The sequence below is a fragment of the Medicago sativa genome, chromosome 6, assembly GCF_051527215.1.
Source record: "Medicago sativa cultivar Bolivia chromosome 6, Bolivia_mono, whole genome shotgun sequence".
In the NCBI taxonomy this organism is placed as follows: Eukaryota; Viridiplantae; Streptophyta; class Magnoliopsida; order Fabales; family Fabaceae; genus Medicago; species Medicago sativa.
Window position 1 is genome coordinate 65,048,195 of NC_140754.1, and position 15,183 is coordinate 65,063,377.

At 36.3% G+C, this 15,183-nt stretch overlaps 2 protein-coding genes across 9 annotated transcripts; both read left to right on the forward strand.

Annotated features, from left to right (window-relative positions):
- Nucleotides 1–1,293: 1,293 nt before the first annotated feature.
- LOC146916336 (uncharacterized) lies at nt 1,294–7,902 on the forward strand. Its single transcript, XM_085718490.1, has 2 exons — nt 1,294–1,461; nt 1,751–7,902. The coding sequence occupies exon 2, from the start codon at nt 2,325–2,327 to the stop codon at nt 3,627–3,629; it is 1,305 nt and encodes a 434-aa protein (XP_085574616.1). The 5' UTR covers nt 1,294–1,461; nt 1,751–2,324; the 3' UTR covers nt 3,630–7,902.
- Nucleotides 7,903–8,617: 715 nt separating this feature from the next.
- LOC146916337 (uncharacterized) lies at nt 8,618–14,076 on the forward strand. Of its 8 annotated transcripts, none has more exons than XR_015015005.1 (4): nt 8,618–9,362; nt 10,414–10,501; nt 12,981–13,041; nt 13,128–14,076. XR_015015005.1 is itself a non-coding variant. In XM_085718493.1 (4 exons), exons 1-4 carry the CDS (start codon nt 9,680–9,682, stop codon nt 13,208–13,210), a joined length of 240 nt encoding a protein of 79 aa, XP_085574619.1. In that variant the 5' UTR covers nt 9,377–9,679; the 3' UTR covers nt 13,211–14,076. The 8 variants fall into 8 exon arrangements, 2 of the variants coding, with proteins under 2 accessions (XP_085574618.1, XP_085574619.1); XM_085718493.1 differs by lacking the exon at nt 8,618–9,362 and adding an exon at nt 9,377–9,687; XR_015015001.1 differs by having other exon boundaries at nt 10,954–14,076.
- The last annotated feature ends 1,107 nt before the right edge of the window (nt 14,077–15,183 follow it).

A 15,183-nucleotide genomic window follows, 5' to 3' on the forward strand; every position in this document is an offset into this window, starting at 1 on the left:
ACAAAGTATTTGAGTTTCCTCTATCAAAACTAAATGATCTTGAATATGCCAAGACTCATTAGCAGGAGCGGATGCATTTGAGGACTATGTGGGGCTAAAGCTCCACGTGAAATTTTCCGTTTTTTTAATAAATAAAACACATGTTAAAAATAAGATCTTTTGATTGCTTTGTCACTTGTTAATGATACCAAAAATTAATTATAAGAAATGAGTAATGAAGAATGAGAAGAACTTATATCTAAAGTTATTAAAATTTGCAATAAGCATGATATTGATGTGTTTGATATGGATGCACCATATACGCAAAGAAAGTAACTTTTCATTGAAAAACAATAATTATTTATTAAAAAGTTATATATTTAATATAAAATACACAAATTACAACACAAACTTACCATTTTAAATTTCTTAACATGTGCAAATTTGCGCATGATAGAAAAAACACTTCTTATTCCTTCAAAAAAATAAACACTTCTTATTTTTAATATAATTTGCATTACTGTTTCTTTAAAATTTTAGCCCCACGTATAATAAATGTCTAGATCCACCCCTGCTCATTAGAAATTGTCGAATATAACTTATCTTTCGATTGACCAAAATTAAATTTTTAGCATCGACTAGATAGCTTTCTTGTCGAAAAACCAACATTAAAAACACATGCTAACAATTAAAGACCTTTTTTTTTTTGTTACAATTACTCATTTTTTCTATAAGAGTTGAAACTCCACTTTTATTCGGAAGATTCTATTTAAAGAGTCCAAGTCCCTTACCATTTGAGTCAATCTATCATTGCTATTATTATTTTGGTTTAATTGCATGTTTGATCCCTTATGTTTATTTTAGTTTTTAAGTTGGTCCCTAATGTTTTAAAAGTTTCAAGTTGGTCCCTTACGATTTAAAAGTTTCAGGTTGGTCCAAAACGTTACTCTCATTGGAATGGGTTAGTCCATTCCTCGACATGATATTGAGTTTAATAAATCAAAAAAATTAAAAAAAAATGTTTTAAAACTGATTTTTTAAATAAGTTAAGTTCCATCACCCATATTGTCAGCCCGAATCCTTAAACGTTAAGTGGCTGAAGGGACGAACTTATTCCAACGTAAGTAACATTTTGGACCAACTTGAAAACTAAAATAAACATAAGGGATCAAACATGCAATTAAGCCTATTATTTTTAGTAAAAGCTTAAAAATTTATTTTATAAAATCTTGTTTAGAATTTTTTTAATTACAGAAAGCTAGTTTAGTTTAATAATAGGAGTAATTATTATTAAATTAACGATAAGAATATCACCTGGGTTTTTGTTTATTTTATACCATAGTCTGTAACCTAACCTCGGTATCTCTCTGCCTCACTCCGACACCCACCCCTCCAACACAGCAAATCTCCAGACACTCCTCTCTGCCTCAGTTCCTCTCCATTGCACATCGCTCAGATGCGGTCGTTTTCATGTTGCTTCAGGTTTCGTTCATATTCTTCTTTTAATCCCACTTTTCTTTTTCCCTTCTTAGAAAAAAAGACTATACTCTCATTTTAGATTTGTTCCCAATAATGTTGATGATGTTGATAATGCCATTTCTTCATTCAATCACATGCTTCGTAATAATGTCGAATTCGGCAAAATACTAACTTCCCTTGTTAAGTTCAAGCGTTACTCTACTGCTATTTCCCTTTCTCACCAATTGGAATTAAATGGAATTAGGCCAGATATTGTTACTTTCAATATTTTGATCAATTGTTATGCAACCAGCTCCAGGCAAATCCTTCGCTCAAGTTCTTTCCGGTGAGAACTCCGATGAGATCTTCGTACCGCACTCAACCTCCAAAATTGTTATGGGTAAATCAGTTCGTGTCAAGATCTCTCAAGCTGCGTACGAATCCGGCCTCGCTGCGTGCAGATTCAATCTTCATGCTAGGTTAACTCTTCACAAAGGTGACTCCCCTCTAACAACGCTAGCTCTGAAAACGAAACTTAGCTTTTTGTGGCCTCATCTGAACAGCTGGAACTTGATTCCCCTTGGTAAGGGATTCTTTGAGCTCAATTTTAGTTCAATTGAAGATATGAAGCAGATTTGGGCCATTGGTGTTCTCAACCTGAAACCTGGGTTCATTCGATTTTATCGTTGGACTAAGGATTTCACACCAAAAGCGCAGGCCAAACACATGCACAGATCTGGGTAAGGTTTCTGCAACTGCCCCAAGAATATTGGGGAAAACAAACGCTCTTTGAAATTGCCTCAGGACTAGGTACACCCCTTAACATTGATGAAGCAACGCAGCAACGACGTTTTGGGATCTTTGCCAGAGTTTTAATTGATGTTGACATGAATGATAACATGTTTGAATCTGTGATTGTTGAGAGGGAAGGGCACGCTCTAACCATACTGGTTCAGTATGAGAGATACCCCTTGTTCTGTAACCACTGCAAAGCCATAGGACACAACATACAAAACTGCTCCAAAATGCATGCTGAAATCAATGTTCCAGCCACAACAATGACTCACAAGGTTGTGCACAAGACTGCTCCCTCAAAATCTGAAGTGCCCAACAAGCAGAATACTATGCTTCCTGCTACCAAAGTTGCTAATGCTTCGGTCAGAACAGCAGATTCTCAACCAATTGTTGCAGAGGGTAATAAACCTGCTAAATCTCCTATTGACATTCAGGAGGCTGCTTTTGTTTCAGCTGATGACCTTGAAGAAGGTGAATTATCTGCTCCTGAGTACCATGATTTTGAGATCCTCTCCTCTGCACCTAACACTAGGAATCAGAATCAATCCACTGAGGATAATGCCAAGGTTCATGATCAGCGCAATAATCCTAATTTGAAGCTCACTCTATATAATTCATTTGAACTGCTGGAAAATGGCTCTGAATTTGTTACAGGGGAGGCTAAACCACATGATGAGGAAGATACCCCCACTATAATGGATATGCAAATTGATAAAAATCCAACGGTGGTGGTTAATTCCCTTGGGAAGGAAAACTTGACTCAAAGCACTAACTTGGAAGATCCTGGTAATTTGAGGAAAAGGAACTCCAAATCTGCTGCTTCAAGCTCAAGCAATCCTTGGTTGGACTCTATTAATGGGAGGCAGACATTCCCCATTATAGGTCCTTCTTCCCTTGCTCAGAGTAGCAATATTGGGAGGCTGTCATTCCCCAATGCTACCTCTGTGTCATTTGGTGAGGCTAGGGATCCTGTGTATGATGACTCTTTGACAGTGCAGCCTATTCCCTCTCCTATTACTACAAATGAGGAGACATTAGGGAAAATAAATAGAAAGGAAATCTCTACTGCTGGCCCCAAGAATTCATCTGCTTGTCTGAAAGATGGTTTATTGCTGGGAAAATTGTGGGGTGATGTTGATTCTGGCAGCACCTTAGATCCTGAAACTGACCCAGAAGCTCACAAACTCTCTCTTAAAATCCTAGATGCTTCTAAATACTTGGTCTCTTCTCAAAGTACAGTGAAGAAGGGTAAAAGAGGCAGACCCAGAAAACAGAGAAGTCCCACAGATAAGTTGAATACTCAGGTTCATGATCCTCCTGAACATAGCAAGGTTGTTGTCTATACCAGATCTAAGCCTGGCAGTAATACTCAAAATAACCTCAACCTTACACAATGAAATGTATATTTTGGAATATTAGGGGTATTGGCAATCTAGAAACCCAAGTTCATCTTTTCCATTTGGTTAAGACACACAAACCTGATTTTCTGTTTTTAGCTGAACCTCTTATTACATTCACTGATATACCCTCATGGTACTGGAAAAAACTTCATCTGCACAATAGTATCATAAATCAACACAATAACACCCCCTCTTTATGGTGTCTCTGGAACAATCAGTACCACATTACTATATTAACACTACCCAATGCATAGCCTTCACCTTCCTGGTTGATGGTGTTCCTACCTACATTGCTGCCATCTATGCATCTACACTCTATCTTAATAGAAGGAAGCTTTGGTTGGACCTCACAAAGCTGCTTTCTGACAATCAAGGACCCTGGTTGTTCATTGGGGATTTCAACTCCATTCTTGGTGCCCATGAGAAACTTGGTGGGAAACTTCCTCTGCATATTGCTTGTTCTGATTTTTCTGGATGGACCAATTTGAATTCCTTGATTCATTTAAACACCAGTGGAGTCAAATACACTTGGACCAACAAACGAGATGGTGGAGCTTTCATTGCACATTGACTGGATAGGGCCATCTGCAATGAAAATTGGTTTGACCAGTGGGCTGTCACTACCTGCAACACTTTAATCAGATGCCACTCTGACCACTTTCCTCTCTTACTCTCTATGCACAAACAACTACCTATTAACGTCATTCCTAGATTCAAGTTTTTCAAGGCCTGGTCTTCTTTTGAAGGATGTGAATCCCTTATAACTGCTCACTGGAATATTCCTGTTCAGGGGACTCCTATGCATAAGCTCCATTTCAAATTAAAAAGCTTAAAGCCTAAACTGCAGGAGTAGAACAAATCTGAGGTGGGAAATTTCTATCAAAGGGTCTCTCTGGCTCACCAGAAACTCCAGGATGCCCAGCTAGCAATGGATCAATTAGGTTATAGCTCTGAAAGATCCCAAGAAGAGGTTGCTTGTTTGACTAGCTATAGTCAAGCTCTTAATTTGCTCAATAGCTTCTGGCAGGACAAGCACAAACATGCTAGATTTATTGAAGGAGACAGAAATACTGCCTTCTTCCATAGAAGTGCTAAAATTAGAGATGCCCAAAGCTACATAAGCTTACTCAAAGATGGTGATAATGTGCTGACTAGCCCTGCAGATGTGGAACACCATGTTTTGAATTACTTTACCAACATTTTTTCTGCCAATGAGGATTATATGGAAAATGATCTACCTGATAGGTTCATTCCTCAACTGGTCACTCCTGCAGACAATGACCTTCTCACTGCCTTACCCCTAGCTGATGAAATCAAGAGAGCTGTTTTTGCTTTAAGTGGTGATGCAGCACCTGGCCCAGATGGATACTCTGGACATTTCTATCAGTGCTACTGGAAAATTGTTGGTGATGATGTGGTGAAATCAACACAATATTTCTTCACACACAACTACATAATGCCTAATTTGAACTCCAGCCTGCTCATTCTCATTCCTAAGATCCCAGGTGCTGACAAATTGGACAACTTCAGGCCTATTGCTCTTGCAAATTTTCAATTCAAAATCATCACCAAGATTATTGCTGATAGATTGGGAGGCATTGCTTCTAAGATCATTTCTGTTCATCAAAGGGGGCTTCATTCCTGGCAGACATATCCATGATTGCATTATGACAGCCTCTGAAGCTGTTAACCTGCTGCACAAGAAAACATTTGGAGGCAATTTAGCTTTAAAAATTGACATCAAGAAAGCTTTTGACACAATCAATTGGAAGTTCCTCATTCATGTGCTTCACTGTTTTGGCTTTAATGACCTTTTCTGCCAATGGATCCTTGGTATTCTACATTCAGCAAAGCTCTCAATTAATGTCATTGGCAAAGCTGTGGGCTTCTTTAGTTGCTCTAGAGGAGTGAGACAGGGAGATCCTCTTTCTCCTCTTCTCTTTTGTATTGCAGAGGAGGTGATTAGTAGGGGCCTGGAAGCTCTTGTCCTAGAAGGAAGATTATCTCAAATTACTGCTGCTAGAAATCTTTTGATTCCCAGCCATTGCCTATATGCTGATGATGTCCTCATCTTTTGTAAAGGTACTCTAGCTAATGTGAGACATATAATGAAACTTTTTGAGCTATATGGTCAATACTCTGGTCAAGTAGTTAATGCTGCCAAAAGCAAGTTCTATTCTGGTGCCATCTCTTTATCCAGAGTTCAAACTATCACTTCCATCACTGGTTTCAGCCATGGAGCTATTCCTTTCACTTACTTGGGAGTCCCTCTATTCATAGGGAAACCTAAAGCTTTGTATCTTAGACCTATTGTTGACAAAATCCAAACTAAGCTCAGTGCTTGGAAAGGTAGATTACTGACCATAATGGGAAGAGTGCAACTCATGAATGCCGTCATCAGTAGCATGCTTACCTATACTTTTCATGTCTATAAATGGCCCCCTAGCCTTCTTCATGAAGTGGCAAAATGTATGAGGAATTTTATCTGGAGTGGCAACTGGGACCAAAGGAAATTATGCACTGTTGCTTGGTCTCAAGTCTGTAAACCTCGAGCTGAAGGTGGATTATCTGTCAAAGACCCCAGTACTGTCAATCAAGCTTCTCTTCTCTTCCTAACCTGGAAACTTCTCACATCTAATGAGCAATGAGCTGCTATCTGTAGACATAGGTTCCTTAAGGATGGAAAACCTAAAAGGAACTACTTTACTTCTTCTGTTTGGCCAGGTCTGAGGCAACATATCCACTCTGTCCTTGATCACACAACTTGGTCTGTGGGTGATGGTCACTGCATTAGATTTTGGACTGATAGGTGGTTAGACAACACCATAGCATCCAAATGGAACATCCCTCCTGACTTACATGATTCTCTTACTATGAGAGTCTCTGATTGTATTTTGGAAGACATTTGGTGTCTCCCAGACTACATTGTTAATAGAGATCATGAGCTTGCTGATCAAATTCATAGGGTCATTCTGCCTATTGATGCCATTCCAGATAAATTGCATTGGACATCTGCCCCTGATGGTGAACTCACCCAAAAGCTTGCCTACCGCTCTCTTGTGACCAGTGGTCAAGCAGTTCAATGGGCCAATATTATTTGGAACACACACATCCCTCCTTCTAGAGCATTTATCGTTTGGAGGCTGTTACACAATAAACTTCCCACTGATGACAATCTCAGGAAGAGAGGTTGTTACATTGTGTCTATTTGTTGTTTTTGCAGACAACAAGCTGAATCCTCCCACCATATCTTTTTTTATTGTTGTGTGACTTCCACTCTTTGGACTTGGCTTAGTAGAGGAACTGCTCATACACTTGATAGCAGCAGTTGCTTGCAGCTTCTTCTGGGCAGGACTGGGGTGGAGAGTAAGTTTGTGCAGCAAATTTTAAACACTGCTATCATACACACCATCTGGATCATCTGGATTGAAAGAAATCTGAGAAATTTCCACAACAAGCAGCAATCCATGTCAACTCTTTTCAATCATGTGTTAGCTGAAGTTAAACTCAGCTTTAACCTCTGTATGGTCAACTGTAACTCTTCTATGCATGACTATAACATTGCTAGACTTTTTAATATCCCCTTCAGAATCAAGAGACTCTCTTCTGCTCATGATATTGTCTGGAAACCACCTTCTGGGGACGCTGTGAAATTCAACTGTGATGGATCTGTCATAGGATCCAACCCTTGTGGCGCTATTGGGTTTGTCATTAGGAACTCACATTCTGATTTTTTGGGGGCCATGGTCAGCAACATTGGATTTGCATCCTCACTGGAAGCGGAATTCCATGCTTGCCTCCTTGCCATGGAAAGAGCCCAACATATGAACTTAACCAATATATGCTTGGAAACAGACTCTCTTAGTGTTGTCTCTGCTTACCGTACAGATGTTGGTATCCCTTGGCAGTTGAGGGCTAGATGGTTTAATTGTATGAAGTATTGTAAGAGCATTACCTGTTCCTGCGTGCACATCTTAAGGGAGGGCAACATGGTTGCAGATGCTTTGGCAAAAAATGGCCAGGGGCTCTCTTTATTCACATCCCAATGGTGGTCTTCTCCCCCTAACTTCATTCACTCTCTTCTTTTGAGAGATAGTCTTGGCTTGCTCTTCTCCAGACTGGCTATGATTTAGCTATTTGTTTCTTGGCCTGTAGTTTTTTTTGACTTCTTTCTGTTTGGTTGTTTCTGTTTTGTTTGGATTGGTGTTTGTATGTGGTTCAGGCTTCTCCTGGCTCTCTAATAAATTTTAGCTTTATCAAAAAAAAAAAAGGCTTAATTGCACTTTTGGCCCCCTATCTTTCCAAAAGTTGCGGTTACAGCCCCTTAACTAATTTAAACACAAAACAGCCCCCTAAGTATTGAAACTGTGGCGGTTTTGGCCCCCCAAGGCCAAAAAAAAATAAAAAAATGACACGTGTCACCTTACTTAGGGTGCCACGTCAGCCTTGGGGGCCAAAACTGCCACAGATTCAATACTTAGGGGGCTGTTTTGTATTTAAATTAGTTAGGGGGCTGTAACCGCAACTTTTGGAAAGATAGGGGGCCAAAAATGCAATTAAGCCAAAAAAAAAAATATTTTGATCAATTGTTACTCTCATGCTGGTCATATCAGATTTGCCTTTTCTATTTTAGCCAAGATTCTCAAGATGGGTTATCATCCGAATACCATAACCTTGACTACACTTATGAAAGGTTTGTGTCTTAATGGTAAGGTCAAGGAAGCTCTTCACTTTCACGACCATGTGCTTGCACTTGGATTTCAATTGAACCAAGTTACTTATGCGACCTTGATCAATGGCTTGTGTAAAATGGGGGAAACAAGAGCCGCATTACAGTTGTTGAGACGAATTGAAGGGAAGTTGGTCAACCCCAATGTAGTAATGTATAACACAATCATTGATGGTTTGTGTAAAGATAAGCTTGTAAATGATGCCTATGAGTTATATTCTGAAATGATTACTAAGAGAATTTCTCCTACAGTTGTCACTTTCAATTAAAAGATAAGCTTGGATGGATATTGCCTAGTTAATGAAGTGAATAAGGCCAAACATGTTTTAAGCACTATTGCTCGAATGGGAGTGGTTCCTAATGCTCGATGCTATAGTATCATCATTAATGGATTTTGTAAGATTAAAATGGTCAATGAAGCCTTGCGTCTCTTTAAAGATATGCGTTTCAGACGAATTGCCCCCGATACGGTAACTTACAATTCTCTAATTGATGGTTTGTGCAAATCTGGGAAAATCTCGTATGCTTGGGAGCTTGTTGATGAGATGCATGTTAATGGTCAACCACCTGACATATTTACCTATAGTTCTTTAATAGATGCTTTATGCAAAAACAATCATCTTGACAAAGCTATTGCATTAGTCAAGAAAATTAAAGACCAAGGCATTCAACCAAATATGTGCACATACAATATACTTATTGATGGGTTATGCAAAGGAGGACGACTTAAGAATGCACAAGATGTTTTTCAGGATCTATTAACTAAGGGTTATAGTCTAAATATCCGAACATATAATATTTTGATCAATGGACTTTGTAAAGAGGGCTTGTTTGATAAAGCAGAGGCCTTGTTGTCAAAAATGGAGGATAATGATATCATTCCTGATGCTGTAACTTATGAAACTATTATCCGTTCTCTCTTTTATAAAGATTACAATGAAAAGGCGGAGAAACTTCTTCGTGAAATGATTGCTAGAGGTCTATTGTAAGAGTTACTCTAGGTAAGATATTTCTTATTATATAATTGGTTGTTTTGAATTTTGATGACAACTATGCAATCGATATGATTTATTGATTTATTATTTTATTTTTTTAAGTAAAAGGTAGACTACTCAATGGTCTCACTATCACGTAATGTTAATAAAACTCATGTTTTGTTGATATGTTCATTTCGATATTATAATGGTGTTGGTGACTGATTTTCTTTTTCTTGACACAATTATATGTTATCTTTGCAACGTACTATCAATGAGCTTTATCTACTTTAATGATATTTTCACTCATTGCTCATTTTAAGTGAGTCAAATCACAAACTAATATGAGAAGGTAGGAGCTTTGAATGTAATGTTCCTGTTATACAGTGTTGTATTTGATTTATTGAGTGTTGAAATGATGCAATAAGTCCATACAAGTCTTGTATCTTCGCAAAATGGGTTGCTCACAAGTTTTCTGTAAATATGTTTTTAATAATCATCCTTCCTTATTATATGATGAAAAACAAAGACATGATAGAAGCATTGTATCTAAGCTTATTCCTTCTTTTTTTTTTTTTTTTAAAATTCTGTAATAGGGTAGGAAATCATGTTTTTGAAAATATTTTGCCATGGTTATATCATCATACTCTGTTATATTTGTATTTTTTGGTTCTTTCCGTTGTCTCAGTGTTATCATTGAACAAGTTATTTTTTTTAACGACAAAGATATTTATATTGATGGAAGTTCACTAAACAAGTATCTACCACATTTTCCTATTTTTATAAATTCGCTTGAATGAGTATGGTTTGTTGGTGGGAGCATTATTGCTCTCAAAAGAATAGAAAATCTAGTTTTCAACTTTTCATACGCAGTGAAGTGTTATATTAATATTGTAATGTTAGATTTTAGTTTCATTATGTTCTTGAGATTTTGATAGACACTAAATAGTGGAGAGAAGATTTTTCAATTGTACTACTCCAACCATCAGGCTTTGCACTTCATTTTAAACATTGTTTTGTACCATTGTTCATATAATTTGAAAATTTGATTATTAATGATTCAGATTTTGAATTTCAGGATTTGGTACCTAAGGGGACACGTTATCTTCAGCAGTAAAGAAAGACATTGTCTGGATTACAGCCCTGGCTGTCCAACAAGCTTAGAGGTAACAGCATTAGAAGTATCAATCATGTTTATAGTGTTGTTGAGGAGTTTACATTTACACTTCATTTTTTTATCAATCAAATAAGTGTGAATTCCATTAGACAGTGTCTATTAAGATTTGTGTCTTCCAAGCCACTTTAGTATTGGAAATGTGTATTAGTTTTTCATTTTGATATTTAGAAACCTCATAGAAGTATCCTATTACATGACTATTATGCAAGTTTTCTATGAAAATCATTCTATGTTACTCTATTAGGTTACTCATTTTTTTTTCCTGTTGTCAACATATGTATGATTTGATTATTAGGTCTGCTCTAAAGAAATACACGTGTTAAAAAAGTAGATTGAATAGGTAGACTATTATTCACGAAGATAAATAACAAGCAGAATGATATACAAAAACTTAAAGTAAGAACTATGTAGCACCGACAATTAACATTAAAGATATGTCAGGTTCTCCGTTCTCGACACTGGTACTTGCAGTAACATTAGATCATTTCATTTTCTCAAATCATTACCGATGTTGACATGTCAGTGCCATGTCGGACGCCCGTGTCTATGTCAATGCTTCATAGTCTGAGGTCAGTTACCTTGATCGAGGTGATTTTTCTTCTTCTTATGGCTAAAACCAATTCTTGCATGAGATACTACCAATGAATTAGTGACACAGACTCACGGCACTGACATGTCGTCAGCGGTAATAATTTATGAAAATGAAATGATGAAATGTTACCGCATATGTCGGTGTCGTGTCGTTGAAATATTATGTCATTTGAATATTGTTTAAGTGCAAGTATAGTGTCATTTTGGTCTGCTATATCTACGCTGCAGCTGCTTCCTGTCTAAATCATTGAATCTTTTTTGTAAAAATAACATCAGAATCTGAGGAATCAATAGCATAACTGATGATTATTTTTTAGAGGCAAATGTTAATAGTTGATATGTCAGGGGGAGAGGGACTTGTTAGTAGCAGAATTCGGACCCTAGAACTCCTACATAATACTGTTCAATGTCCCAATCCTTATTAACTATTCCTGAGGAGACCCACTTAGTATAATTGATGATTTTAATAATCACTAGCTTAATGTCAAAGCTTTCTGCTGCTTAAACCCACATTATCTGACCAGCATTGCATCAGACTGGCTTTATTATCTTAAGTTACACCAATTCTAAATTGACTTATCCCCAAACCATCAGATTACCTAAGCTGTTGGCAATAACTCAAATTAGTACTTCTCTGATATAATTGATGAATTGCTAGCACTTAAACTACTGGTCAGGAGAAGTTCATCATGTAGATTGTGAGGAACACATAAAGGCTGATTTAGTTACACAGCAGGAATTGTGACAGCATATAAACTTATCAAGCAGAATCTTACACATCTTTCATTGTGACACTCAAATACACAGGTTCTCTATAAAGACACCAAAATCATAATAATAGACATCTTCGTTTCTTTTTGGAAATGAAGAGGATATCTACTCCAAATGCCTAGCATATCTAATTTCTTCAAAAGCCAAAGGAATATACATTTAAGACATTAAATCTATGATGCCTGGATACTGCAAAATGGGAGAAGTATCCGTGTTGGACACAAATACTCCTAGGATTTCTGGATACATATCTTAGAAGTATTCAATTTTTTTTATTGTTTTTTAAAATGATACTAGATACGTTTGAGATACTTTGTGGATACGTATTCGTTGGGGTGCAATACAGACATAACACAATGGTGGCATCACATTTTTAAGACCCTTCTTTTACACATTTTTAGCATTTTAGCAAGGTTTTTCGTTGGTTATATATATATATATATATATATATATATATATATATATATATATATATATATATATATATATATATATATATATATATTAGTTTAGTTTTCACTTTTTGAATGATTATGGAGTACATATATTTTTTTCTACTTGGACAAAAAAATGGGGTGTGACTATGCACGAACTAGGTGTTAGTAACAACACCCCAACAGATTGAGCCAAAACCTATATACTTATAAAATCAGTTTGGCGCTATTCTCCATTGTGGTGACTCTTTGAAAGTAGATTCACACAACATAAATGTTGAAGATTACAACGATCTGCGAGGGTGTTGTTCTCAAGGCCACCATTCTTCTTTGAACCTACAAACAAACCAAGGTGGCACAATCTTCCTCGTGTGTTTCTCCAATCTTGTCTCTAATCCTCTCTCCCCAACTATCCATGGCATAACTCCCACGCTCTCTCCCAGCTATTACTTATTGATTGCCAGATGCTAATTAATACACTGAACCTATGGATGACCTGAGATCAGTGAATATTAGTATAAATAATTTTAGGATCTATTCTGTGCTTGCATTAATTAGCTTTTACTCGTCGAGCTTGCACAGAGTCGATTTACAATAACATAAAATGTTACTATAAAAGGAATGAAATTTTTTATGAACTGTTTTTGTTTTCTGATGCTACTGTATGTAAAGCTTCACTACCTAAATTGTGAGAAGGAGGATGATCTCCATGTACGGGTCTTCAATTGCCAAGGTGAAAAAATGTATTGAATCATCTTTGTGTGATTTTTCACTTTAGATTTGTTTTAGACTTTGTATGTCTTTTACTTCCTGGTGCAGTGATGTATTCGTGGAGAAGTCCATTTTTGTGCTTAAAAATTATCTGTTCTTCAGAGTACATCGGAAGAGGGAGATGGAAGTGATATGTTGATTCCTTTTTGTCCAAAGCTTTTGTACATGTTGGCAGATGTTCTCTTGAAGACTCAAAATTCTGATGTTCGCTTAAAATGTATTGGTTCATTATTGATTTTTTATTTCAAAATTTTTGTTCGTTGAAAAAATGCTTGTAATTTTATTTTTATTTATCAGTTTTCTTTTGTTTTTCCCTTTTGTTATGCCTATTTGGGCTAGGCAGGGACACCATCGAGATTCTTTTTTCCCTTTTGTATAGTCATCTAGATAGAAACAAAGATGATATTGATATTAAGAGGCCAATATTACATGTCACACATCACCTTTGATGGCCGAGTTATATCATGAATGTTAATGGAAAGGTCGATTTCCTGCTAATGCACAAAGGTGAGCTAGAAGTCAGTGCAGCAGCAATTTACATAATAGATTTATAGTAAGATAAGATAGTTTGATACAACTTCTATTGCTCATCAGCAATTTTGAGAATGCTGACTCGAAGACAGTTGCCCAGGGAAGAATCTACGTATGATATTGGTAACATGTCTTTAATTGAAGTTAATTCTAAAGAAATAGAATATGGAGCCAAGTGATCAACTCTGATTAATCTGTTTGCTGAAGCAATCAAAGGCTCCGTTCCTTTCATCACAGTCAATTCCAAATCTCAACTCTAGATTTGCACTTTCATTATTTGTCTTCAGCTGGGACTTGAGGCAATCAGATTCATGTCTTGGTGGAAGAAAATATTGCAGGTTATGTATTTGAAATTGCTAAAAGCATGTGTTCTTTGCCCTGATGAAAGAAATATTTTTATAGCTATGCGGGAAACTTGTATACTTTAGCCTCATTATCTTAATAAAGTTTACATTATTCTGATTTAGCTTGGCTTATCTTTTCTCATTAAAAGTATGTGAGTGCATAACTTAATTTTGACCTTACTGTTATAACTAGGAATCTCATTGATTGTTTTGTAAATGAACATCAGAGAATAAGGATCCGGCAATCAAGATAATCCTTTAACGAATTCACACATGCCATTTTAGCCTGTCTCGGAAAGGAAGCAGTCAAACATGCCATTTTAGCATGACTCTGAAAGGAATATGAACCAAATTTTGCAATACTTGTATCTAAGTAAAGAGGCAAATACCTACTGTCATGATAGAAACTCCACTAGCACTAGCAAACTAGAACTCAAGTGATATTCTAGATATATGCAGAACACATTTAATGCCTTGGCTTGCAACAAGCGTCATTGAAATGGAAGAAGGAATTATACTTGGCTAGCTGGAAATTTTTCATTTGATACTACTTCTGCACTAAAGTATTAATTCTAGGAAATTTGCAGATACTTTGATGTCATTATGCTCGTTCAGTTTTATATGGATGATAGGTAAGAGAGAAATAGGTAAGAGAGCGTATGAGAAATAGGTGAGAGAGAGTATGAGAAGAGAGAAATTGGTTAGAAATAAAGTAGATTTGATAGGTTGTTTGATATAAGAGAAATAGAGATGTGTTGATTATATTTAAAAGTACAAAAATACCCTTGAAATAAAAATATCACGTAAAAATGATTTAATTAATTTAATTACTTGATTTACTTTTTTTTTTTGTGTAAAAAATTTGTTTAACAAAAAATAAATTGCAAATTCCTCAAAAAAAAAGAAATTGCAAATACAATTGGGGACGAAACCGTTATATGGTGAGTGTTAAAAACCCTTTTGTTTTAATAACAAATTTGTTAGCTTGATCATTAAAACATATTTGTTAACTTTTTTTGGTGGTGGCCGGGGTTTGAACCCCGAACCTTGCATATTTTATTCATTGTCCATATCAACTGAGCTAAGCTCACGAGGACAAACATATTTGTTAACTTGGACCAATTTACTAATTTAGACTTACTTTTATTTTATATAACAAATAGCTTGAAAGATATTTACTAAACTATCCCTTACTTTAAATTGATTTATACTAGTGAATATTGACTTTT

Excerpts from the sequence above, each read along its gene's own strand:
- LOC146916336 (XM_085718490.1), top strand. The coding sequence starts at position 2,325 with ATGAATGATAACATGTTTGAATCTGTGATTGTTGAGAGGGAAGGGCAC.
- LOC146916337 (XM_085718492.1), top strand. The coding sequence starts at position 8,706 with ATGGGAGTGGTTCCTAATGCTCGATGCTATAGTATCATCATTAATGGA.